Here is a 27,407-nt window from a genome sequence, read left to right as displayed (position 1 = left end):
CCATTTCGGAACCAAAATAAGGGGTTGTCTACACTTACCGGGGGATCGACACGCCGTGATTGATGCATCGGTGGTTGATTTAATGGGTCTAGTGAAGACCCGCTAAATTAACTGCAGATCGCTCTTCAGTCAACTCCTGTACTCCACCTGAACAAGAAGCACAAGGGAGTAGACAGGAGAGCGTCTCCCGTTGACATAGCGTAGTTTGGACCCCGCGGTAAGTAGTTCTAAGTACGTCAACTTCAGCTATGTTATTCACATAGCTGAAGCTGCACAACTTAGATCGATCTCCCTACGTAGTGTAGACAAGGCCTAAGTGGCTGGATTTCAAGAGCTCAGCTCCCATTTAGGCACTTACATGAAGGGGCCAGGTTTTCAAAAGTGCCTAAGATCCAACAGCTGATCTTAAACTGCCATTTATTAAAGGATCATCTAACAATGACTTAATTTGAGAGAGAGAGTGGAAAACCATTTGCCTTTTTAAAAATGGCAGTAAACAGGGTAGCTTAAAGACAGAATTACCTCCGGCCCTAATCCTGCAGTGAGCTCCATGCAGACCCTTGTGCCACAGTCAGTCCTGCTAGCTTCAGTGGGGATCCATCCATACAGAGCTCATTGCAGGATCAGATCCTTAGTTTTCAATGAATGAGACAGACATCCCACCCGATGAGATTGCAGCCGTCATGACCTAGCTGCAAGTGAATTAAGTTTTCCATTATAAATGCATTCTGCTTACCCCGTATCCTATTTTCTTGATCTTTTCATTAACATTGGACTACAAGCTTTCAGCTTGAAGGTGAAGTTGTTGGTTTTTGTTTGTTTGTTTGTTTTTGAACTTTTAGTGAATTAAGCCATATGGGATTGTTACAGATTTATGATCTGGTTTCAGACAGTGTTTTGCCAAGTTCCCCAGCAAACAACAATTTTTTTTTATTTTTAAAAGTGAAAAATGCAGATGATTAATGCTGATGTAGAGAGAACATTATGTGTGTTTTTTAAATGTCCATAATTGTAAACATGAACATTTTTGAAAATTAACAACCCATCATAGATACTATGGAACATAGATATCAGAAGCTATTTAGAGAAAAAGAAAATCCCCCATTCATTTGACTGATTTTAAAAAGCAGTGTCAATGCAAGGTTATGATGGTGATGATGTGGCGCTCGTGCTGAGGTAATAGCAGTATTCGGAGATTGCAAGAAAATACAATATCAGTGCATATTTAGAAAGTCAGTGTAAATTGTAAGAGATTTGGGGAAATTATATTTGAATCCCTGATGGTATGATGAAAGAAAAGGCAAAATAATGTTGGTGCTTTTATGGAGAAATTATTAGAGTAAGTACTGTAAAAATAATATGTTATAGTTACATATCTAAAATAATTGTCTTTCTAAAGCAACCCCCACCAGTGGGGCTCAGTCTGCAAATGGTAACAAAAATAGATAAAAGAAAACAACATTAAACCCACATGAACTATAAGAGAAAAGGATATAAAATTTAACATATAAACAATGCAAGGCTGCATTACATTAATGTGTTATAAGGTGAGAAATGACTAAAATAAATGCCCATGTGATGTAAACGTGAGTCTCTGAGGGAAACATTTGAAGGTGAGGAAAAGGAAAACAATGCCACTGCAATGTAAAGGATGTTGTACAAACAAAATTTGTTAGTCTGAATACTAACTCTGTTATGTGAATGCTGTACTTGAACTGATTCCTATATTACAGAGTGTTATGCTATCATATGTCATCTTGACTCCCTTTTCTGCTTATATTTACCATACATATTAAATATTCAACTGCTTCTCATTGATGCATGCAGTAATGCTGGCCTTGTGGGGAGCTTTCCTGTCTTTTACTGCTATGACATATTAGCTAACTTTACTGTCTTTACAGCATAATGTTTATGCACATTAAGGTACAGCACATATTAAATATTACATTTCTTGCAATATCCTTTTTACAACTATGGTTAAATCAAGAGAATACTATGCAACTAATAAAAAATAACAAAGGACATTAAAGGGCTGTTCTGCTTTGAAGAGTGACTATAAAAATGGCATTGTGATATTTCCAATGACTTCCAGAGCAGAACCACTCAGTTTACAAATCTTAAGATGTGTTTTTTCTTATTCCACACTCAGTCTAGAACAGGAACAAAGCTGGGTTCTTTATGCTGCAAAATTGAGCCCCTTCTCTTCTTCCCCTTGTCCCCCAAAGTGAATTGTCTCTGCAGGGCTAACAAAAGTAATAAACACTTATTTAGGTCTGTGAAATAACTAACAATGACTCTAACAGCCAGATTGTAATAACTTTACACATGTTTGATAGTACCTTATTCTGATATCAGTAGGACTTAACATAGAGTAAGATACTACACAGTGTGAGGAAGGGATATCACAGTCGATGCTTAAATGCTCACAAAGAGATGATGCCAATTTTACATAGTTACTTTGTAAGCCATAATCACTTTTTAAACATGAAAGGGCCAGTTCTGTATTCCTTGGCTATCCCCTGTGGTGCTCAACTGTCCACCCCATGTGTCCCCTGTCATATGCTCTAGAAGGTGAGGGCAGCCTCAACTCCTGGTTCTCTCGCTTTCCTTGAGTGAGTCCTGTGGGAAGGTGCTCTCCACCTTCCCCTCACTCCTGGCCCTCCAGAACTCACCATCAGGCCCCTGGCATGTGAGCCTCCCTGGCTGCTCCTGACACACCACCTGAGCCAGCTGCACGTTATCCACACCCACAGAACATCTTGTACATGCCCATGCTTCAGACCATCCACTTCCTCATCGTCATGTCCTGTCCTGATACTAAGTGGCAGGACCAACTGCCACCTAAGGAGCGTGAGGAACCTGGTGGGCCAGTCTGTACTCCACTCTGGTTCCATGGGCTTAAGGGGAAATTGGTTGATGACTCCTCCATGGTCCTATGAGCACAGGCATGTATCTGGCATGGTTCACAAACTCCCCCAACACCTGTCCCTTTTGTGGTGAGAAGTAGACACTGGAACACATCCAAGTAGGACGCGTCAGGTTGAAGACCCTCTTCCAGCTCAGATAGAACCTCTTATTGAGGTTATGGCTGCCCTTTTCCCGACACAGCCTGGCCTATGCACACCCTATCTGTAGGCCCCCCCCCAAAGTTGTGGAACCTCATCCTCCTGGGGCTGGCCAAAGTGGCCATCCATCGTTCCAGGAGGAGGAACCTGAACAAGGTGATGGGGATGCTCTGTGACTGTGGGGCTTATTTTCAGTCCCTTGCCCAATCATGCCTCCAGGCAGAGTTCCTCTGATACAAAATTACTCAATATAGTTAATTCCAAAGCAGACTGTAAAGAGTTACAAAGGGATCTCAGAAAACTGGGGGACTGGGCAACAGAATGGCAAATTAAATTCAGTGTTGATAAATCCAAAGTAATGCATATTGGAGAACATAAGCCCAACTATATGTACAAAATGATGGCATCTAAATTAGCTGTAACCACTCAAGACAGAAATCTTGGCGTCATCATGGATAATTCTCTGAAAACATCTGCTCAATGTGCAGCGGCATTCAAAAAAGCTAACTGAATGTTAGGAACCATTAGGAAAGGGATAGATAATAAGACAGTAAATATCATAATGCCACTATATAAATCCATAGTATACCCACACCTTGAATACTATGTGCAGTTCCCATCATCCCGCCTAAAAAAAGATATATTAGAAATGGAAAAGGTGCAGAGAAGGGCAATAAAAATGATTACGGATATGGAACAGTTTCCATATGAGGAGAGAGTAAACAGATGGACTGTTCAGCTTGTCAAAGAGATAACTATATATATATGGGATATGATATAATGGTGTGGAGAAAGTGAATGAGGAATTGTTATTTATCTCCTCACGTCACACAAGAATCAGGGGTCACCCAATGAAATTAATAGGCAGCAGGTTTAAAACAAACAAAAGGAAGTACTCTTTCTTACAATGCACAGTCAACCTTGTTGCCAGGGGATGCTGTAAAGGCCAAAACTGGATTAAAAAAAGAACTAGATAACTTCATGAGGATAGGCCCACCAATGACTATTAGCCAAGATGGTCAACAATGCAACCCCATGCTCTGAGTGTCCCTAAGACTCTGACTGCCAGAGGCTGGGACTGGATGACAGGGAATGGATCACTTGTTGATTGCCCTGTTCTGTTCATTTCCCCTTGAAGCATCTGGTATAGGCCACTGTCGGAAGACAGGATACTGGGCTCGACGGACCATTGGCCTGAACCAGTATGGCCATTTTTATGTTCAGTGTCCATTGATTCCCTACATGTCTTTGAGGAGCAGTGGGTGCTGCTGTGGGTTCTCTGCTTGGTTTCCCCCTCTGGATCCCTGATTTTCAACCTTTGACCTTACTCCTGCTCCTATTTTTTCATTTGTTGTCTCAAGTATTCAATTGTAGCCTGGGCTAAGTGGTTCCTCCCCATTAATTGAGGGGCTGGGCCTTTAGTTGGGGCTGGGCCTACATCTGCCTGTTTTCAATACTACAAATAGTACCAGTAGGCAGGCCCCAACTTGGTACTTTTAACTGCAGGTTCCTCAGCAACACCATTTCCTGTGTGAAATCCAGGGCTGGAGTCCACAAACGGAAGACTCACCAGCAACCTTCTGAAATCAAAAACACTTAGGACCAGCTTTTCTGTGTTCCTGAGCTCCTGTCGATTTCAAGTGAAATTGTGATTACTTAACACATCTGAAAATCAAGCCCCTTGTGCTTTTAACTTTCAGTGCTCTGAACAAGCATGAATTCATCTACAACGTCCTCTGAAGTAGGTAGGTGAATATTATTATCCCGCTATTGCCAGCCCCATGCATTCAAAAATCATGAGTTAGGCTACAAAACATCATGAGATTGGCTTTAAAATCATGACATTTAAAAATATGATCAATTTGGAGCTCTTTTTATTTGCCCTCTGGTTTTTCAACCTGTAGGGGTCATATTTTTCAAGCTTTTCTTTGTACCCAGGAGGGCTAGAAATGTATCTTTTGTGAAAGTGGAGATTCTTGTACTGGAGTTGGGGCTTTAGAAACACTAAAGTTCTGAAGTTTAAATTGGAAGTGCTGGCATTGCTGCTGTTTCCATTTTACAGCTGAGGGAACAGATAGAGCAGTTACTCAACGTCTGCGTGTGCACAGCAGGAGTCAGTGTAAGAGCCAGGAATAGAACTCACATAAGTTCTTGGCTCCTGTTTCCATTCCCATTCTATTCCATTTAGGTTTGTATGTTCAAAACATTGGACCAAAGCAAACTCCCAGAGAACAAAATCCTGATGGCCAAATCCCTCCGAGAATTATCAGGCTATCTGGAGGTGCAAAAAGGCAGCACTGCATCTTTTAAGGTTTGGGAGATTTTCTTTGCCACCCTAAGGGTTAGAAACTTTTCTTTTTCAATGAAAGTTGACAATCTGCCAGATCTCACTGGGGCCACCAGACTGGTACTGGCTGGAGCTGGGTCAGTCTGAAACCCTGTGTGACTGACTGGGCCCATATTTATCAAAGCATTGCATTAAAACTCTTAAAAAATAAAATACATTGCATCTCCTTCTGCATTAGCAACATGCTATACCGGAACCAGACAGAAAGGGCTGGGAGGGAGGGTTGACAGGAGAGCAGAAGGAAAAGTGAACATAGAGAAGATGATATAGTTGTTACTTTCCTGGTGTCCATGCTTTTTAGTCAATATGATAATTACTCATGAATAACTGCATAAGTATGAAAATGCAAATAGCTGGCAATTAAATTATTCATGAGACATCAGGCATTAATTATTGTAATTAAATATCATTAGATACATTCATTTTACTAACACTTGCAGTTAATGAATATGTTAACTAATCACTGAGGGGCAGATTCAATCACAATTTCAAACTTCCACCCTATGGAAGCCAGACTGAGTTTTTGTTGAATCTGGACTCAATATTGAACATATCGTACATGCTTACTAGTGTATTTTAATGACATTTAAGATGAAGTGTAACCATGCAGCATGTGCCACTTGTCCATTTGCCCAGGAGGGTGAAGTGGTACCAGCTGGAAGAGGATATGAAAGTAGCAATGGTGTGTGTGTGTGGGCGGGAACTCTAGCCATCTTAACACAGAACTTAAACTCTGTGTCATTTTTCCAGCCACCGCTTCTGCATTACTTGTACATGTACAATCAGGGTACCTTTTGTGAGTGAATACTGTTCCAAAGGTGCAATCCATGTTATTGTTCAGGAAAACTTTCCAGAATACAAACAAAATTGCAAGCTAATTAGGGCAGGGACCGTATTTTCCTTTGTGTGTATGTATTTGGTAGAAGAAGACGTAACGGCTTAATCTGCAACAAGGGAGATTTAAGTTGGATATTAGGAAAAATGCTCTATCAGGATAGTTAAGCTCTGGAATAGTCTTCTAAAGGAGGTTGTGGAATCCCTGTCTTTTGAGGTTTTTAAGATCAGGTTGAACAAACACCTGGTCTGGGTTTACTTGGTCCTGCCTCGGTGCCGGGGGCTCGAATACATGAGCTCTCGAGGTCCCTTCTAGTCCTACATTTCTATGATTACATAGCATAGCATGCTCTCAGTCTTAATGGGGCCTTTGGGCACTACTGCAATATAAATTAAAATGACCAGCCAAACCCCACCTTCTACTAAGTTCCTGGAGGTGTATTTCAGATAATATTTTATTGAATATCATGCTGCCAATGCAACTAGCACTACTTTTGGGCTATATGGAATCTTAAATAATTTTTCACTGCAAATACGGAGATCTCTGCCCATCCCCATTACTATCAGTAATGATTCTGTCTCCCTACTTGACAGAAATCTTACTTTCCCTTTGAATTCCTGGGGCCTATTTGCATCCCATTATCCATTGTCTTCTGTGAGAGTTAGTCACTTGTATCGGGTGAGGGAAATCGTACTATAAGAGCAAAAAGTGGAGAAAAGAGATCAGATGTCGCCAACTTTTAATGTTAAAAAATCATGAGGGTTTTTTAAAAATTATCTTTTTAATTTAAATTATTTTTATTTCCCTTCTGCTTTCTAAGCCTTTGGAGGTACCTGGGTCACATTTTCACACCCTTTTCTGAACTTGCTCTTTTTAAAAAAATGAAAGCTGAGATTGTCACATAAGCAATTGTCTCCAGGACCTGGGCTTCAAACAAAATACATGAGATTTGTAATCAAACTTGTAATCAAACGTGAATAACGTAGCTGAAGTCGAAGTACCTTAGTTCGAACTACAAGGTACTTACCGCGAGTCCACACGTGGCAGGCAGGCTCCCCCGTACTCGTTTCGCGGAGCAGGAGTACCGGCGTCGACGGTGAGCACTTCTGGGATCGATTTATCGCGTCTAGACAAGACGCGATAAATCGATCCCAGAAGATCGATTACTTACCGCCGAACCCGGAGGTAAGTCTAGACATACCCTTAGACTCTGATCGCCATGTAAGGGACCAGGAAGGAATTTTCCCCCACCTCAGATTTGCAGAAACCCTGGGCAGTTTTCACCTTCCTCTGCAGCGTGAGGCACAGGTCACTTGCTGGTTTGAACTAGAGTAAATGGTGGGTTCTCTGTAACTTGAAGTTTCTAAATCAAGATTTGAGGACTTCAGTAACTCAACTAGTTATGGGCCTATTGCAGAAGGAGGTGGGTGAGGTTCTGTGGCCTGCGATGTGCAGGAGGTCAGACTAGATGATCATGATGGTCCCTTCTGGCCTTAAAGTCTACATGTCTGCAAGGGGGAAGGAGCCTCTTAAATCCCCCCAAAGCCTCTGAAATCATGTGTAACTAAGTACATCGTGGTGCTTTTACTTCTGACATGTGCAGCCATATTTTCTGTTTGCTTTCTTAGCTGTGCCCCTTTACAGGTGACCTGCAATGGAGTTTCCTTTTTTTTTTTTTTTAAAAATTACTTTGTTAAACTTATTTTATGTGATATTTATTAATTTTTTAAAATCCCACTTTTTAAACCTTAAACTATGAAGTCCGCTCTCCCCTGGTATCACTGGAAAACCTGTGTATGGGGTAGCCCAGACATGTATTCTATAGGCTATCATATCTTAATAGAAGGGGATGGTATGTTTACACTTTTAAAAAAAACAACCCTCCTAACCCTATCCTTATTAGGGATTGAAAGTAAATAGGGGTTAACAAAGTAATTGCAAAATTTTTAAACGATTTGACTAAAAATTCCTGCCTTTCTGAATTACTCAGAGTTTGGTCTCTTGGGATTTCATAATTTTAATAGTTTTCCAGTCACCACACAATTTTCCAGAGTGTGAAATTTCTATGACGCCTGAATTTCTAAAGTAAAAAGAAAAGAAGACCAAAAAGAATCATTCTTTGTTTTGTTTTGCTTTTCTTTCTTCAAAGAGCTTTTAAGAAAGGAACATAAAAGAACAAAGCTCAGTTCTTTAAAAATCCTTTGTGGGTCACTTTAAGCTGTCTGAATCAAATGCACAGTATCTACGGACACTTTCTGCCATTCATCTCTTCTCTCTGTTACCTGAAAATGATTTTATTGGAATCCCATGTGTTTTAATAGAACAATAACTGAAAAATAGAGAAAGTAAATAAGGAATTTGGACATATTCAATTATTTACACATCTTGATGTTGCTGCAAAGACCCTAGTAATTATTTGGACTAATTTGTGTTATCTGGCATACACTATGTCAGCTACTGTTCCCTCACGGTGTGCTACTCCTTTAAAACCCATGGCAACTTTGTTTATAGCTGTTACACTAAAACATAGCAAACTTACAGCATCAGAAACTTGGGGAAGAACAGGGTTCAGGTTTAAATAGGGAAGTCCCAAGTGAATGCTTTTTCTGATGACGTTTGGTGAAATCAAAATAGCAGGCACCCAATATATTCTGCAATAAGAAATAAAGGACACTTGTCCTGGGGTGCAGAATAGTGCTCCTCTGACTAAATGGCATCAATCGGAAGAGATGCGTAAGCGGCCATGTACGTTAAAAGGGTATCATATCATTGCAGTGCAGAAGAGCTACGTTTTATATGCTTGTGTAACACACGAGTGAAGTGTAAACATTCAGAAATCATGGTACACTTAAAGCAAATGAAAGCAGTTCTCAGCAGAAAAATGAAAAATAGACGTAAAGAGACAAAGGCAGAAGGTTTATTTTGTGTATAACGATGGGAAAGCTATGTACACACACAATGTAGTTGAGAATACAGAAGTACAAAGAGGAAAGAGCAGCAGTTCTGAATCAGGAAATGTTTCATGATGACAAGGCATTAGAGGAAGGAAAGAAATCATTTACAATCCTAATGGATATAGTGGCATTAGTGATATGTAAACAGAAGGGGAGAGCCAGGGACTGCACTGCTATTTAATCTATTTGAAATTTGTAACTTTTTATGTAACATGTAATACATATATATGGTATACTGTATATATCTATGCATTTCCACATTTCTAGAATTGAGGAAATAGTGTGTTTGAAATCTCTATACATGTATATATTCTTTGGTTTTCATTTCTTGTTTGTCTGGGGCATTATAAATACAGTATGCTAGGAACACTGATATAAGATGTATCTCTTTCCCCAGCTTCCCTTGTCACTAACAGCAAACTGAAATCAATGATCTGAGACAGCTTTGTGGCATGATGTTCAGCAGACTTTGCTATGCAACAAAGCACTTAATCGGGTGCTTAACTCCCATTAATTTCAATGGGATTTAAGCAAGAGCTGGCTGGAAAACCAAAATTTTTCCTGTGTGAAAATTTGAACAAAAAATCTTGGTTTGAAAATTTTCAGTTTCAAATTAAATGTTTTTGTTTCAGATTAACATCTTGAAACAGTATGATGATATTCATTTTGACAGGAAATGTCATTTTGTTTTCATTTTTTGGTGTCAATAAAACCAAAACAACAATTTAAATCAAAACAAAATGAAAATTGCCATTTTGAACTGACATTTCAACATAAAATGTTTTGTTTTTCTTTTTCAGTTTCAAGATGCCAAAACAAAATTACATTTTAAGTCAAAATGAAATGAACTATTTTTGTTTACTTTTGGCATTTTGAAACTAAAACATCATTTCATATTGAAGTCTTGATTCAAATGAAAATTTTCATTTTGACATTTCCTGCAGGCAAATCCAAATTGTGGTCATATTTGTCATTTTGTTGTGAAAAGTGTTAGTTTCAATTAAACCAGATTTTTCAGTGGGAAAACTTTCCATATAATTTTTAATCACCTCTAATTTAAGTATGTGCTTAAAGTTAAGTATGTGCCGAAGTATTTTGCCAAATTGGGGCCTATGTTGTGTAAGTGTAATACCATTACTTGAATATTTGCTTGCCTCCACAGTCTAAACTGGCTAAAAGGTATATCATCCAAATAATTCTAGTCTGATCTAAAATAATCCAATAGTATAGATAATAGAACACTTAGTGTTTATGTTTTTGATATTACTACAATAATTTTATCCCCACTATGGAACATATTTTGTTATATTCTATTCACAGAAGTGTGGCTTATGTATAAAACAAAAGAGAGGAATAAAACATTTTTACAGGCCATCAACAGCAAAATTACCTCAGGCATTTCTCTAGTAAAAGAAAGATGATAAAGAGATTATCGGGGTGTAATACAGTTATTATACAGCAATGTATTACACTTAAGTTTTCAGACCAGGGCAGCTCCTTGAGACATTAACATGCTACATGTAACAGAGACAAATAACAGCATTTTGCGCACACATACAATAATGAATAGAACTGGAGAAAGAGAGGCAGGTGTCAGGATTGGGATGTGATGCATGTGACACTTAGGCTATGTCTACACAGGGATAAAAACCCCACGGCTGGCCCAGATCAGCTGACTCAGGCTCTCAGAGCTCAGGCTCTGGGGCTGACAAATCGCTGTGTAAACTCTTGGGCTCAGGCTAGAGCCTGAGCTCTGGGACTCTGGGAGGGTGAAGAGTCCCACAGTTCAGGCATCAGCCCAAGCCCGAACATCTACACAGCAATTTTTATCCCCTGAGCCCGAGCCTTGTGAGCCCAAGTCAGCTGACAAGGGCCAGCTGCGGCAGTGCCAAGGGTCTTTATCCCTATGTAGATGTACCCCAAGGGCTCAGGGATTGAAGCAGAAGCCAAGCTGCTGTCTCTCTCAAACTGTAGAACCTCAGCATACTTAATAAAGATCTCTTTCTCATAGCTCTGCCTGCATACCACATCACTTAATAATAATGAAATACAGAGCTGTAAACACTTACTCTTGTGAACAGTGAGCTCAAGGGGACTACACAAATGAGTGTTTGTAGGTCTGGACACTGTACTAATATAACATGAGTAATAATACTCAAATAAACTATTGCACAATTCATTAGTGTACTTGTCCTGTAAAACTCTTTCCAGAAAGAACAAAGTATGACATGAACATATTTTCCCAGATTCAGCCAGTTACTAAAGGAGGTGACTAAATTTAAGCAAGTGATTAAGTCCCATTGACTTCAACTTGCTTGTGTGCTCAAAGCCAAGTACATGTCTAAGTACTTTGCTGAATCAGGCCTGATCTACAATGGTAAGCAATATCGTGCACTTAATCCTCATTCATTAAGGATAACAACCCATCAGTGAGCAAGGTGATTGATTCCTGAAGTGAAAAATAAGCATATTCCTCTGCCTGAATTATGTATTACAGTACTGACATTCTCAGTTCACAGATAAAATAGATCTACTTCAAGAGGTAGCAATATTGTAACTAACAAATTCTGCCTTTGGATTTGAAATATGATATCCTCATTGGACCTTTGGTTAAAATGAATAAATTCATATCATGGGGCATGTTTGAAAACCATTCCATGTGAATTCATAGAATAGTTGCATTTTGTTTTAATTAAGTAAACTTTATTCAAATGAAATGTACAGATAGTAGTGCCAATCCTACTCCCAGTGAAATCAAAGACAATTCTGCCATTGATTCCAACAAGACGGGCTCAGTATATTGCCAGTGGCTTATCCAAAATAGTTTCACATTATCCACTGTTATGACATATCTGATTCCACAGACATTGAACCAAACTTCTCCATCAACAGCAGTGAATAATATGGGATGTGATATATTTAAATTTTAAGGGTGAAATCCTGGTCTCATTGAAGTTGATGGGATCTTTGCTGTTGACTTCAGTGGAGCCTGGATTTCACCCTGAGCTCTTAGCATATCTTGTCATGGACTAGTCTTATGCATTACACTGTAAGAAACGAAGAGACCATGCAATACCCCAGTAGAAATGGGTTAAAGCAGTATTTTCAGACTGATATTCACTATCTACTAGCATCTGTTCCAAAATTAAGCAAATGAACCAAAGCAGAGTGAAAATGATTCATAAATAGGTGAGAACCAAGATCTGAATGTTTGCTTTGGAAAGTTCTATACATATCTCATTTTTTACACAAAATAATACAAAGAAATATGATGCTGCTTAGAAACTTAGCTTCTGCATTTAAAGCCACAGTTGGAGAATTAATTATTTACAATAAAATATTTTAATATGTTCAAAACATTGATAAATGATTTTTAAAATGTGATTCTTATTGCTTTTCTGAGTGCTAAACTAGTTTCCTGTTCAAGGCATCTTCCATTGTGTGTCAATAGCTTTAAAATACTAACCGTGTACAGATGGCTAATAATCTTCCTGTTCTCCCCACTCAACTACTGGATCATCATCCATTCGCAGAATAAGGTAGGAGAGAAGCTGAAAGAGATTCTGCCACAATAATAAAGAGACAAAAAAGGAGAGGTCGCTTACATCTACCTCACAGCGGTCGCCAGCATAGTTTACATCACAGATGCACTGGTATTTGTTAAGTAGGTTCTGGCAGAGGCCTCCATTCATGCACGGATCAGAGTTGCACTCATCAATGTCTGTTTCACACCTACAGTAAAAGACCAAAAGCACTAAGCAACTGTTATAGCAACTAGATAACATTAATCGGACAAGGGTTTCTCACTGTCCTGAAAATAACAGACATTACCAGCTACACTTACATCTTTGATGCCTTGTGTTGTTTTCACATATAGGTACAAAAATGGGAAATCCCATACCTGTGGCATTTTGATGCTCACATTGGCACTTAGATATGTAAAATGGACATTTGTGACTTAGGCTATGTTTACACAGGGATGAAAAACCCTGTGAGGGTGGAGGGTCCCAGAGCTTGGTTTCTAGCCAAGCCCGAGTATCTACACGGCAATTTTTAACTCTGCAGCCTGAGCCCTATGTGTCCGAGTCAGCTGACCCAGGCCAGCCGCAGATGTGCCACGGGTCTTTTATTCCTGAGTAAACATATGCTTAGAGGCTGATCTTGGCTACCTTCTGTAGAGAACTGTGCTCCCTCCACTCTTATTGATGTCCGTGAGAGTTGAAGGCACTTAGCATCTTGAAGAATTGGGCCCTAAGTCACAAAAATGACCATTTTCATCGATTCATAGATCCCCTAGTTAGCAGGGACCATTGTGATCATCTATTCACATGCCTAAGTACCTATGTGAACATCCAAATACCTATTGCCTACCTGAAATTAGTAGCATTCTTCTGCTAGTCTACTTGAGGACCATAATGCCAGGAAATATAATATGTCAAGTGTAGCATTGTATCAGATTTTAAAGGCTTAGTTAAATATTATTTAATTGTTTCAAACAATATTTATTATAAAATAGGGGATATCCCACTTCTCATGGCAAATAATTTATTAGCGAGATGAGGTGGAAGAGGTAATATCTTCTATTGGACCAATTTTGGTTGGTGAGAGAGGCAAGCTTTCAAGCTACATGGAGCTCTTCTTCAGGTCTGGGAAATGTACTCAGAGGGAATGTCTATACTGCAATTAAAAATCTGAGCCTGGCCCAGGCCAGCGGAGTTGGAGTTGCGGGGCTCAGAATGTAGTGTAGTGTAGATGTTGGGAGTCGGACTGGAGCCCGGGCTCTAGGACCCTGTGAGGTAAGAGGGTCCCAGAACTCAGGGTCCAGCCCAAGCCCAAATGTTTACACAGCAATTAAGCAACCCATTAGCCCTAAGACCAGTGATACCAAGTCAGCTGGCATGGGCCAGCTGCAGGTGTCTAATTGCAGTGTAAACATATCCAGAGTGTCACAGCTAAATACAAGGAGGAACAGATTGTTTAGCATAAGTAGTTAACACATATTTCAAGGAACCATTCAAGGTGAAGTGGCACATTAATACCTCTCCAGTCATGTGGGGAAAAGGCTGAACGGGAGGTGTAAGAGGGTTACAGATTGTTGTAAAAGCCATAAATCCAGTGTCTCCACAGGCACCGTCTTCCAATTTTCCCCAGGGGTGCTCAACCCCCGCTCCGCCCCAGGCCCCGCCCCCACTCCACTCCTTCCCCTAAGAGCCCACCCTCACTCCACCCCCGCCCTCACTCCCACTTAACCCCTGTCTCCAATGCCCCACCCCACCTCTTTCTGCCACTCCCCTGAGTGCACCCCATCCCCACTCCTCCATCTCCCTTAGGATGACCAGATGTCCCGATTTTATAGGGACATTCCTGATATTCGGGGCTTTTTCTTCCCCCCCCGCATCCCGATTTTTCACACTTTCTATCTGGTCACCCTAATCTCCCGCCCATGATTTTTAGTATCTAGCAAAGTTATGAATATGAGCTTCCAGACTCATCTTTTGAAGGTGTTGTGCAGGGTTCCGTTGAGGGTGTGGACTGTGAGGTCAAATATAGCGCGATCACTTTAAAAAAAGATATTGTGGCCAGATATGATGAGCGCTGTGGGTTCCTTTGTTTGTGTATCTCAGGAAAGATGTAGATGGTCCCTGGAGTGCGTTCATCAGGATGAGGTTGTAGAGTTTCTCTGGGAGTTGTTTGGGGAAGGATTTGATGATATCCTTAAATTTCTGGGTAAACTGTGGTGTGGGGTTGTCTTTGAGTTCTTTATAATAGGTAGTGTTGGACAGTTGTCAGTTGGCCTTGTCAATGTAGTCGTCATAGTTGAGGACTATGACAGTGCCCTTTTGTCTGTGGATTTGATCACTATTTGGTGGTTGGATTTCAGGGACTGTCCTCTTGGTGGGGGAGAGATTATGGTGGATGTGATGTTTCCCAGACCTGGAGAAGAGCTTTGTGTAGCTCAAAAGCTTGTCTCCGTCACCAACAGAAGTTGGTCCAATAAATGATATTACCTCACCCGTCTTGTCTCTCTTATAACCTGGGAACAACATAGCTACAACACCACCACAAAAAACAATTTATTGTTAATTAAAAGTGTGCCAGGACTAACTTTTAAAACTAAAATTATGACTTCAGTATTTTTTGCTGTGACTATGTTTTCCCTTTGTCTGAATTACTAAAAGCTGTTCAGTTTAACCAAAGTCACGTCCAATTGCAAACATTCATGCCAAAAAGTTTGTTTGCATAAGCATTTGGGGAATGGCAGGTTTTCATATCAAACACTCATATTTGAATTTTCTGTTCATCTATTTAAAAGCTACATGTATCCAATCAGGAACAGAAAGAATACTAACTGATTTAGTGGATCAATTATGGTCCTCAAAAATCTGAAACAAAAATTGTTCATCAAACTAGTTGGCAAATATTTACGAATACAAATGAAGTCATACATACAAAAAGAAATCAAGATTGGTTCACATACAGGGAAAAGAGCCACAGCAGTGGAAGCTGGAAACATAAGTCCCTTAGTCAAGTTGAAAATCCCAGCCTAAATTCAGTGAATAATTTCTTTGCAATAAAAAGTTTGACCAACTCTACTGAGGAATAATTTGTCCATATCTAACTACTATCAAATTCTTTCTTTTGGTCCTCACCCAAATTCCATTGCATTCTGTGAAAAGACACCCACTGATTTCCGTAGGTTGTGGATCAAACCCTTTCTTAGGGATTGGTTATACTTTTAAAGGAAAATATATGTAATATAAGTCCAATCAATCATGGAGATGGTGTGGTTTTTAATATCCCATTATATGAAATATTTTGAATTTGTTCTGGTAAAATAAATCTTGTGTGTGTTCTGTCTGATTTAGTTTACTGGAGGTCTTCAAAGAGAAAGACACTACTAGTTTACCTTACAACATTTTGGCAACCCGGAAAAAAAAAGAGAATAAATATAGTGGAAATTTAGGATTTAAAAAAGAGAATAAAGTGTAGAATGTCTCATTGCAGTGGTATATTACCATGTAGTATGCTCAGTATTGGCTCACCACTCAGTAGTAGGACCTTGGGAACCATAAAATAGAGGTTATTGCCAGCCAGTGGGTGTGTATGTAAGGGAGGATTCTCATTTCCAAAGCTTTAGTTAGCAAAATGCCTGAGGGTGGAAGGAAGAAGGAAAAAGCACTTTCCTCCTACCCTGAAGCCCCAAGATAAATATACACCAAAAAAGTGCTTGAGACGTTTTTTCTTCTCCAAATCTTCTGGGGTTGGCAGGGGACCTTTCTGGGTGTCTGACTTAAATATTACAGCACAGCAGCAATTGCCAAGTGCACTCTGTACTGGGTGGGACGGAATTTTTCATTTAATCCATCATTTATGACTTACTGCAGTGATTCCGCTAAGGCAGTGGGCGTTAAAAAGAGAGAGGGAGAAACCTTTTCTTGAAAGTTTTTCTGAATGTGCTAAGGCTACATGTTGCAGGCCTACTGAACCTTTGGACACTCTATGCCACTGATTTAATTTTCATTGCACTGAGAGAGAGAGCAAAACCATTTGTCTTATGTTTTCTACCTTCTTTGTACCTTATCTCCTGTGTTGCTATCAGCTGAATGCTTCTGAACAAAACTTGGGATAACCTATAGGTGTCGGGACTGTGTCTTCCTCTGTTTGTACAGCACCTAGAACAGTGGGCCCCCAGTCTTGACTGAGGATACAGGACAATATAGAGAATTGGTAATAATATACTAGACAATAAATATGGGTTGCGGAGGGGTAAGTCATGAGTGAAGTTGATGGGTCCTCGTGCTAAGACCTGCCTTATAATATAATACATATATATAAAAGAAGCTAGCCAATTTTGATTGTATAATTTTTTTAGAATTTGATTCTAAACTGGCAAGATACAATCTGAGTGGGTGTTCTGTGCATTACACTTCCCCTGTGAGAGTACACTTCATGTATTTCCATTGGCTGTCAGTTAAAATCAAACAGTTAGTTTTATGTACGTCTATTTGTGTATTATATGGGGGGTGGGTGGGTTGTGTGTTTGTGTTTATACACAGAGAGATAAAATCACTATCCTGTTCTATTTTGTCATGTTTGAAACCGATGTAGAGCCAGGAATATTTGTATGCAGAGGGAGATGTGATCAGTATAATGTTATTTAAGAAAAAAAGCATCTTGGGTCAAATTCATTCCTAATTGAAGTAATTGGAGTTACACTAGGAATGAATTTGACTCATTGACTATTGACTTTTGTAGAAATCAAATTGTCATGCTGTTAACCCCTGGAAGTCATATTTAGCAAAGAGAGGATTAAGCTGAGCAAATAATTGATTTTTGGTTCGCTGGCTGAATCAAAATATTGAAAAAAAAAATTGTTTTGGTTCAACCACACTCTTTTGTTCAACGCAAGACATTTTGTTTCTTTTTTTAATTTTTTAACACGTTGTAAAAAATTAAATTTAGGCAAATTTCAAAATGAAACGTTCGTTGTTTTAAAATTAAAAATTGGAATGTTTCATTTTAACAATAACAAAACAAAATGGTTAGACTGTTCCAAAATGTTTATTTTAAATTTCCAGACAAACTGTTTGGCAAATTTGAACTGAATTCAAAATTAATTTCAGTTGACCTGAAACTGTTTCTCCCTCCGCCCCCCAAATAACATGAATTAGAAATATTTTGCCCAGTTCTAACTCTAGCTCATTTTGAATAAACATTGTCTCATTGCTGCAGGAAGTCTGCAGCAGGTGAGGTACCATTTCAATCACTAATTTTGGATATCCAAAAAGGGCCCATTCTGGAACTCATGTTCTAAGAAGACAATGCAATACTCCTACAATAACCCACTAAGGGAAAGTGCACATAAAGTTCTGAAGTGTCTCACCGTTCTCCACTAAAGCCTGGCAGGCACATACATCTCAACTCGCCTTTGAGCTCAGTACAGTTGCCATAGTTGTAGCAAGTGAGATTTCTCTTCTCATTCCCACAGACGGAAAAAGGTAGCCTGGTGCGTCTAGATGAATAAGAGGCAACAGCAGCAATTAATATCTTTTTGTTTCAGGTAAAATCTCATTTTCCCTCATTCATTTATTTAACACTATATTAAAATGCTAGTCTGTTTCAGTTGTACGTGTTTAGGTTTCCTGTTTTACAGAAATGTTCCTATCAGTTTCAGTGGCTCCTGGGGTAAGGTACTATTCAATGTGAGTAGGGGTGGCACAATCTGGCTGTAAATCAGCTCACAGCTGTGAATCTGTAGAAGGATGAATGCATGTAGACAGACATCTTCTAAGGCAGGGGTCTCAAACATGCGGCCTGTGGGGTTCTTTTGTGCAGCCCGCCAAGCTCCCCATGCCCCCACGCCCCTCTGCCTACCCTGTGGCACCGCGAGCCCCGCACCGCTCCTTGAAGCGGCTGGAACTATGTCCCTGCAGCCCCGGGCGGGGGGAGGGAGTAGAGGGCTCCGTGCTCTCGCTTCCAAGCACTGCCCCCCACAGCTCCCATTGGCCGGGAATGGGGAACTGCGGCCAATGGGAGTTTTGGGGGCAATACCTGGAGGAGCAAGAGCAGCACATGGCGCCGTTCCCCGCACCCCCCCGGGACTCTGGCTGCTTCCTGGAGCGGAGCGGGGTCAGAGCAGGCAGGCAGGGAGCTTGCCCTGGCCACGGTGCGTGGTGCTGCCACCCCGGAGCCACTCTAGGTAAGTAGCGCCGGGCCGGAGCCCGCACCCCGCACCCCAACCCCTTGTCCGGAGCCCCCTGCCACATCCCACACCCTCCCTCACCCCAACTCCCTGCCCTGAGCCCCCTGCCACACCCTGCACCCCAACCCTCTGCTGCACCCCCTCACCCCTCCTGCACTCCAAATCCCAATTCCCTACCCTGAGCCCCCTGCCGTACCCTGGACACCTCCTGCACCTCAACTCCCTGCCCTGAGCCCCCATCACACCCTGCACCACTCCTACACCCCCTGGGGGCAGGGAGGGGGCAGAGTTGGGGTGAGGACTTCGGGGAAGGGGTTGGAATGGGGGCAGGGAAGGGGTGGGAAGAGGCGGGGCAGGGGCGGGGCCTCATGGAAGGGGTGGAGTGGGGGCAGGGCTGGGGGCAGCAAGGGGTGGGTGTCAGTGATGCGGCCCTCGTGGTCATTTTAGTTTGAGACCCCTGTTCTAAGGTCTGCACAGTTTTCTTGCAGGTAGCAATGCTCCAGACCTGAATGCATCTATATTGTAGCATACTTATTACCTTTGCTGCTGCGTGAAATTCAGTTACTAAAGGGGGTGTTTACAAAGGAAAGAAAGCAATAACTGAAGTGTGATACCAAGCAACAGTGAACCTTAAAAACTTAATTTCACATTAATTCAACTGGCTTTCTCAAGCTCCATAATACCGATTTAACAATTCACTCTGAGGCAAACAATGGGCCAAATCCTTCCTTTAGGTAAGCGTCTTGGAGCTATTTGGTAGCAATATAGTTTAGCAGTTTATCTGAAAGATTCTGTGTATAGGACATAGTACGTTAAATGCAAAAACAAAATTTGGTAATAGCTCGAAATATATTGTTTTCAAGTTTGTCTTAGTTTTAAATGAAATTAGAGGGCCAGATCCTCAGCTGGTGTAAATCAGTGTAAATCCATTGAAGACAATGGACTATAATTTCTTATGGTCCAGTGTCTGTATCAATTAAGAACAAAAGGGACCCTGTATTTTATTTGTCTTCAAGTTTATTGGACTAATCCTGCAAGTCCTTACTCAGGCAAAACTCCCATTGCAGTCAGTTTCTGTCATCTCAAGGAGCCATGAATGGGGCTGAAATAAAGCCATTGCTGGTCTCCTCATTACATTTCAATTCTGGATGGTGGAAGTTCTGTGAGGAAAGCAATTTCCTATTATTTTGGCCCCATAAATGACTTCCAGAGACAGTAAAAGAGCCTTTTCAGCAAACAAACAAAATGAAATGTTGCAAAGTGTCTATGTGGATTAGGAGCCAAAGTTCCTTTTACTTTGGCACTTAAGTCCCTAAGTCACTTGGATGCTTTTGAAAATTTTACCCAAAAACAAATGCAAAGTCTGTGTTATTTGGATTTACCCGAATAAAACACTATGTACACATTATATTGGGGATCCAACAGAATACAAGATCTGCACAATTTCCCTACATTCCTTTGAAATGTGAATGTCTGTGGGGTAATAATTCTGCAGGGAAAACCTAAGTCGTGGTCTACACTTAAATTTAGGTTGACATAACTATGGTGCTCAGAGGTATGAACAGTTCCCACTCCTGAGTGTTGTAGCTATGCCTACGTAATTGCTGGTGTAGATTCGGCTCAGTCAACAGCAGAATGCTTCTGTTGACCTAGTTACCGCCACTCAGGGAGGTGGAGTATGTACAGTGACAGAAAAACCCTTTCTTAGCTGTAGGAAGTGTCTACACTCTGGCACTACAATGGAACAGCTACTGTGCCATGGCTATACTGCTGTAGGACCCGTTGTGTAAGTGTGCCCTAAGTATTAATGTAGGATTGATGTAGGGGTTGATCTTTTCTCAATTTAATTTAAACAACTTGAAAAACATCTGAAAGGTGAGGTCTGATGGCAGAAGTTTTTTTAGCTTCTGAAGCTTTCTTATTTATAATACCTGCAAAATTTTCCAGTGAAGTTACCAGCACACAGGCAGGAATAAGTGTTAACTCCATCTATGCAAGTTGCCCCATTTGCACACAAGTGACCATGGCAGTTGTCTAGGTCCTTTTCACAGTTTATCCCAGTATAACCAGGGTCACAACTGCACTCATAGGATGCGATTCTATCCAAGCAGTTTCCATGAATACAAGGGTTTGAAAAGCATTCGTCAATGTTGGTTTCACACTGCATGCCAGTCCATCCCTTGGGACACGTACAACGATAGTAACTATATAAATCTTCACATATCCCATCATGCATACAGGGATCAGAGCTGCAGGCATCCAATTGCAAACAGCCAGTAACAACAGAATTTGCAGATATTTTGAGAAATTGTTCTTCTTGAGGTTTTTTAGTGTGGCCATCATAATTTTCAATGTACGAGAGATAAATGCCGCTGATTTCTATAGTGCTCATGCATCCCCTTAGGCCATCCAGATTGTCAAAAGCTTTGTCGGCAACATAAATATCTATTTCTTCTCTTAGGAAGTTGAGGCTTCCTGTGGCGACTGTACTAGTTGCAGTGTCTTTTTTATCATCTATATCAATGTGCCATCTAGACGACTGGGATAAGGGTTCTGTCATAGAGAGAATCACTTGGTGCCATTTCCCATCATTCACGGGCTGTGAACTAGCTAAGGTCAGCACATAAAAGCTGTTGCCACTTTGCAGCTGAAACACTAGCTTGGTGTTCTGAATGCTAATGGTAATGAACTCTGGCTCTTTCTCAGCATACAGCAGTATCACATCAGCATCCCTAGTCCGAAAGCCAAATACGATATTGGTGAGGTCTCTCCTTATCTTCCCATTGGTTCTGTAAAATATCGCACTGCTTCTGCCGCTAAACACTGCATTGGCAACACCTGTGCAAAGATAATAATATCCGTTGAGAAAGCAGGCCAATTTTAGATTGATACCCGTGCAACATTTTCCCTACTCCACTGTGCCAGGCTGCCTGCCTCTTGTAATTTAAATCTTTCCACTTCTTTCCATGAAGCATGCAAATTCTAACCAGTGTCAATATTACACCTCTTGGCCTCTCATTATAAAAAATAAGAGTCTGATGCCAATCCCTGTCTCCACTGAAATCAGTGAGCTACGCTGATTTTCATCAGCTGAGGATCTAGCCCTAAATGTTGTAAACCTCTGGGGCATCCTAAGTGTTTTTGTCTAAACTCTCACTGTCTCTTAGGCTGCAAGCTCTTTGGGAATGGTGACCCTGATTCTGATCTCATGTATGGCTGTGCAAATCAGGAGAAACTCCATGGAAGGCAGAAGAGATACACTAGTGTAAAACGAATGTATGTGAGATCAGAATCAAGGCCGATTTCTTTGTCTTGTGCCACACTTAACAAATAAACAATAACAAAGGCCCAATCCTCAGCTGGTGAAAATCAGCATAATTCTACTGAAATCAATGGAGCTAGGATGATTTACACCAGCTGTTGAGCTGGGGAAATAACTTTGTAAAAGTTTGTCAAATTCAGGCTGAATAGAACTATAGTGGCTGGTGTTAATTTATGTGCTGTTTTTTCCAAGATGGTAAGTAGGTATATTAGCCAATGGTAGGAATTACAAAAAATGTCTAATAATTAGTTCATGTGTTGATGATACAGTAGTTGCCTGAATTTACAATCTTTGTAAACCTCCATTAGCTCCAGAACTGCAGAAAAAATAGAAACCCTCCCACTTCCATTTCTCTCCCTTGTGAAATAGTATCTTTAGGGTTTTTTACCAATTTAGCGTGATTATGATTATATAAAGCAACAACTTTTGATCCGGATTCACTGTCACAAATCAGGAATAATTCCACTAAAGTCAGTGGAGTTACAACCAGTGTAAAACTAATGTAAGGAGATTCAGGCCCATGATGTTGACGTTCTCTCAGTTACACAGTGGCATATTTCCACTGACTTCAGTGATGCTGCACTGATGGAACTTGGAGGGGAATATAGCCCTAACTGCGTAGGGCTGTGAGCCAAGTTTAGTGAACAGAAATATGTCCATTTTTAGGGCCTGATAATCTGATCTCTTTACACATATATTTGACATTTTTCATTGGCATTTTGTCCATTTCAACAGACAAAACTAGTCAGAGTTTAAATGTGCATTCCCGGCTTTTTCAGGATATGTCCTATTATATAGGGGGAGGGGAGAGAGAAAGAAATGTCTCCTATTCATGCTTCAGTTCAAATCTGTATTGGTGTTAGGGTTTGTGAGAGCTGTGGTGGTCGGATAAAGCAGATTACTAGGATATCTGTGGGCATTCTTTCCCAATCTCGGCAAATTTTGATCGCAATAACCCTTGGGATTACCAATAAGGGATTACTAATGGGAAACTTCACAAGAGCAGAATCTGCCCTTTACTTTACAATAAATACTAGAAAATCAGTTTATTTGAAATAGTTTGGGAATGGAAATATGGACACTAAGCACTGTGAATGATCACATTGCCTTATGACTGTGTACTCTAAATGCTAAGGCAATGGCTGTGCCACTATGTCTCTTGGCATACCAACTCTTGTGCCTCATAAAATGGGAAAGTGAATAGAAACAGTTTCCCCAGCATAATTTATGGCATCTAGGAAACATCAGTGTTTGTAATGTATGTATTTTCAAAATTTACTTCTGTTCTCAGAGAACCAACTAAGGTTTTTTGAATCAAAAACTTAAAACACTCTTGTGTGGACATTATTAAGCACTTGGCAATGACTAGGTGACTGGTGTGCTGTTACTCCTCTTTGTGACACTGATCATAATTGTCTTTCTCTTACCTTGTGCCCCCCACATTTGCTTATTGTACCTACCCATTGTGTCTCATCATAGAACTACACTGCAAGCTTTTGGGGGCAGGATCTGAAATTATTATATGTGTGTATAGCACCTATCACAGCTGGACCCCAGTTGCTAAATGGGGCATCTAGGTGTCCAACCCACACTTGCCCTGAAGGGGTTAATGGAGGCCAGATGAGCCTATTAACTTATTAGGCTGAAGGCTGAGTGGAAAGCCCTAATTAGGGGAAGTTCACCTGTTCAGGAACAGGCAGGGCTTCTGTAAAGCCAGGGAGCTGACAGCAGGAAGGCAGCTGTGGGGAGGTAGTCTGCAGTCACTCCCTGGCAGAAGGGAGGTGTGTTTGGGGGCTATAGATACAAGTAGCTCACAGTTGTTCACTGGGAGGAGAGAGTAGAGAGGCTGGCAAACCCCAAAGGGGGCGGGGGGAGGATAGCGCCAGAGTAAGAAGCAGCCCAGGGAGTAAGCAGCAAAGTTGGGGACTGAACAGACCTTGGCTGCATGTTGTAGGGTCCCTGGGCTGGAACCTGGAGTAGAGGACAGGCCAGGGTTTCCATACCAGCCACTGGGGAAGTGGCACTGGTGGACAGTGAATTGGAAGACTGTGTAGGTCCCAGTGGGAGTTACAGAGACTTGAAGGACTATACCCTGGAAGATTGGAATGCTGAGTGACCCAGCCAAAGGGCCGAGTCACGAAGTAGATACTGCAGTTCCTGGAGGAAGAGAGAGTTCTGCAGACCAGAGAGAGATATGGAATGATGGCGTGCAACTGCTAGGAGGGGCGTTGACCTTGCGAACTAATCCCCAGAGTGGCCAGAAGGAAGTGCCACCCTAGCGGTGAGTGGAGGCCCTCGTTACACACTTCAGTACTAATAATAAACAATAACAACAAACCAATTCAGTTCTATTGTCTGTGAGTTTAGGGGCATATTATTATGTCTGTCTACATAGAAGTTTGGATACTAATGCATGGAAACAAAGAGATAATTAAAGATACATAACATATCTGTCTCCCAGGTGTTTATGAACGTCCATTATGGCAACCCCCTGCCATTGCCACACAAAAGAGCACTGAGATCCAATGTTAAAGTCTGCTAAAGATGTAGATTGCCTTGATCTTAGCAAAAAGAAACAGTGCAATTACTTCCCATCCGTATGTTTATACTCCACTATAATCAGCTAAAATAGTTGATAAGATATCACCTATTTGAATTTTATCATCAAAGAGAATGTGTAATATGTTGATTTAGGTTATAAATATAACTATGTATTTTAAAATATAAATGTGTTTTAATACTCACTCTAACTGACCTTTTTTTCCTGGCTCAACAACAACCTGCATCATATGGATCTATTTGCAGGTTGCTCCATTTCCTCTATGCTAGAAACCTTTTGCTGACCAACTCTTCTGTTCCTAGGAGTCAGCTATTCTAACGGCTTCCATTGCACTTTGTGTACATTAATCCTGCTTCACAGCATCATGGGGATATTTTGGGTGGAAAAAAGGATGCTTTTGGAAAATACCATAACAAAATCATAGCATGTTTTTTAAATTCCACTCGATTTCAAGAGAGGGGAAATAGAAAGTGATATCCAACACATTGGTTAATGTTCTTATGATAAGTAGTGGTCATTAATTTTCAAATGTACAAGCTTCTTGGAACTCTCATGCTCTTTATTAAGATACCAGTTGAAATGACTATCTTTCAAATACATTGCTGGTGTTAGGATGCTTAAGATAGCTTTTAAAGATGCTTCACTTTAAGAAAATGGAATAAAGCAGTGTGCAGGAGTCTGTCATCTGGCATGTCTTTCCGGAGGAGGGAGAACATTTTAAGATTAATCCTCTTATCTCCCTGCAGTGATGGAACAAAGTGGTCTATTTTATAAACATGCCAAGTAGATGCATTGATTAACTGAAGAGTAAAGCCCCTGCAGGCAATATCATTGGAATCCTCACTCGATTGCTTTCAAAATGGGAGGGTAATTTAAAAAAAGAGGCCCAAGATTAAATGGATCTTAATTTGTGATCAGGGACAGGTGACGGCTTAAACTTGAATTTTACTATCCCATTATTCCATTCATAATACTTCTAATAGCAGTAATCAAGATTCTATTATTTATTATTATTATCATCATTATTAACAAACAAAATTCATCTGGGCCGTATGAGAATTGGAATGCTTGATTTAATTGAAAAGTTCATGAAAATCAACATTATCTGAAGTTGTTTCAGTTCCCCAAAGGTCATAGGAATGATAGAAATGTACCTACATTCAAATCCTTGGCGTACCAGCTGGCACTGTGCTTCATGAGGACAAGGGCTGAGTTCACACCACTTAACTTCCTCGCAAGCTTTCCCTGCTGTGTTTGGGGGGCATGTGCAAGTGAAGTCGTCCCAGATAGAATAGCAAATGCCACCATTGTGGCAAGGGTTGGACTAAATGGAAAGAGTAGAGACAATCAAAGTGTTAGCAAGTGGCAGTGGATTCACACACAAGGGAAGGCAGGATTGCTTGGCAGAGAACAGAATTGTGTTTACTTTGGATTGAAAGCTATAAAACCTTACAGGTTCCATGCATGGATAGCAAGTTTGGTAAATGGTTATCCTTACCTCACCTTTCAGAACCCTCATATATTTTGCTGCTGATGCCCACAATTTTCAGCACTATTCAGCAAAATCTGCTCTTACCAGCATGTTTATATGTTTAATTAAGATGTCATTACTGTCACATATTGCATGGGAACATTAATGGGTGAAAAGAGGAGTCCTGGCTCTAAACATGGAAACATGCTTTAAGAAAAGGCATCCTTACCTTGCAAAGATTGTCACCAATACAACCCTGGGTCACGCTGATCAGTGTTCGGTTGATGACAGAATACAGTGATGTAGTAGTGGGGAAGAATTCCAGTTGTTGGTTATTCAGTCTTAAATCTTGGATACAGCCTTTAAAATACCCACCATTTATATCAGTTTCTTGTTTGTCTGGGAGTCCTCCAATATAGAGAATATCCCTACTTTGGACTGTTAGTATTGGGGTAGAAATGTAGCCTAGCTGTTGAGATGACTGGAACAATTCAGCCTTATTTGGCTCTATTTTTAATGATATTAAGTAAAAATTTCCATCACTCACAGTCCATGCGCTGAACAATTTGGTGGAATTTGAGGCTAACATGACTAGTTTCCCATCTTCCAACCAGATCCTTATATACAGAGATGTACTGTTCCTCACAGCTAGTAACAAGCCAGAAGACTTCCGTGTTCGGACAAACATTGATATAGTAATGTTTTCGTTCTGACTACCATCAACAGAAAAAGCAGCATACCCCGAGGAGTCCTCACGTCCAAATCGGCCTGGCATGTACTCTTGAAATGAGGGGGGAAAAGAGAGAAAATAAAATAGTTTAAGACTAATTGACTAATGGAGGCAGCACAATGGTCAAACATCTACCACTGATAAAAAGAGGTACCTGCAAGTGTTTAAGGACAAAATAAGGATTTGATTCTGGTCTGAGTGGCTTCAATGGCAAAATTCTCATTGGCTTCAATGGGGGCAGGGTTAGGCTTTATTTTGGTGCTGTAGGGTATATTATTACACCACATTCTTTTCCTTTTGCAGCCTCTGTACATCTTGTGAGGATGTGTATCCAAATGGTTTCTCAGGGAAGACTGCAGCACAGTTATTTGTATTGGTCATGAGAAGGGTGTATTTTGAGCCCAACCTGGCTGTTACCAT

At 40.7% G+C, this 27,407-nt stretch overlaps 1 protein-coding gene across 6 annotated transcripts in view; it reads right to left on the bottom strand.

Annotated features, from left to right (window-relative positions):
• The window catches only part of CRB1 (crumbs cell polarity complex component 1), a 213,046-nt gene that overhangs the window by 68,528 nt on the left and 117,111 nt on the right, over positions 1-27,407 (bottom strand). For 3 of the 6 annotated variants that reach the window (XM_054037261.1, XM_054037256.1, XM_054037259.1), the window contains exons 7-11: positions 26,487-27,037; positions 25,945-26,110; positions 20,836-21,742; positions 18,086-18,214; positions 12,807-12,933 (exon numbers count right to left, since the gene is read on the bottom strand). In XM_054037261.1, the coding sequence (XP_053893236.1) occupies positions 12,807-12,933; positions 18,086-18,214; positions 20,836-21,742; positions 25,945-26,110; positions 26,487-27,037 (1,880 nt within the window). Of the gene's footprint in view, positions 1-12,667; positions 12,934-18,085; positions 18,215-20,835; positions 21,743-25,944; positions 26,111-26,486; positions 27,038-27,407 lie in introns of all 6 variants that reach the window. The other 3 variants (XM_054037257.1, XM_054037260.1, XM_054037258.1) reach the window with 2 other exon arrangements.

This window comes from Malaclemys terrapin, chromosome 8 (genome assembly GCF_027887155.1).
Source record: "Malaclemys terrapin pileata isolate rMalTer1 chromosome 8, rMalTer1.hap1, whole genome shotgun sequence".
Taxonomy (NCBI): Eukaryota; Metazoa; Chordata; order Testudines; family Emydidae; genus Malaclemys; species Malaclemys terrapin.
Note: the sequence above shows the minus strand (reverse complement) of the source record. Positions and strands in the feature narration are given on the sequence as shown.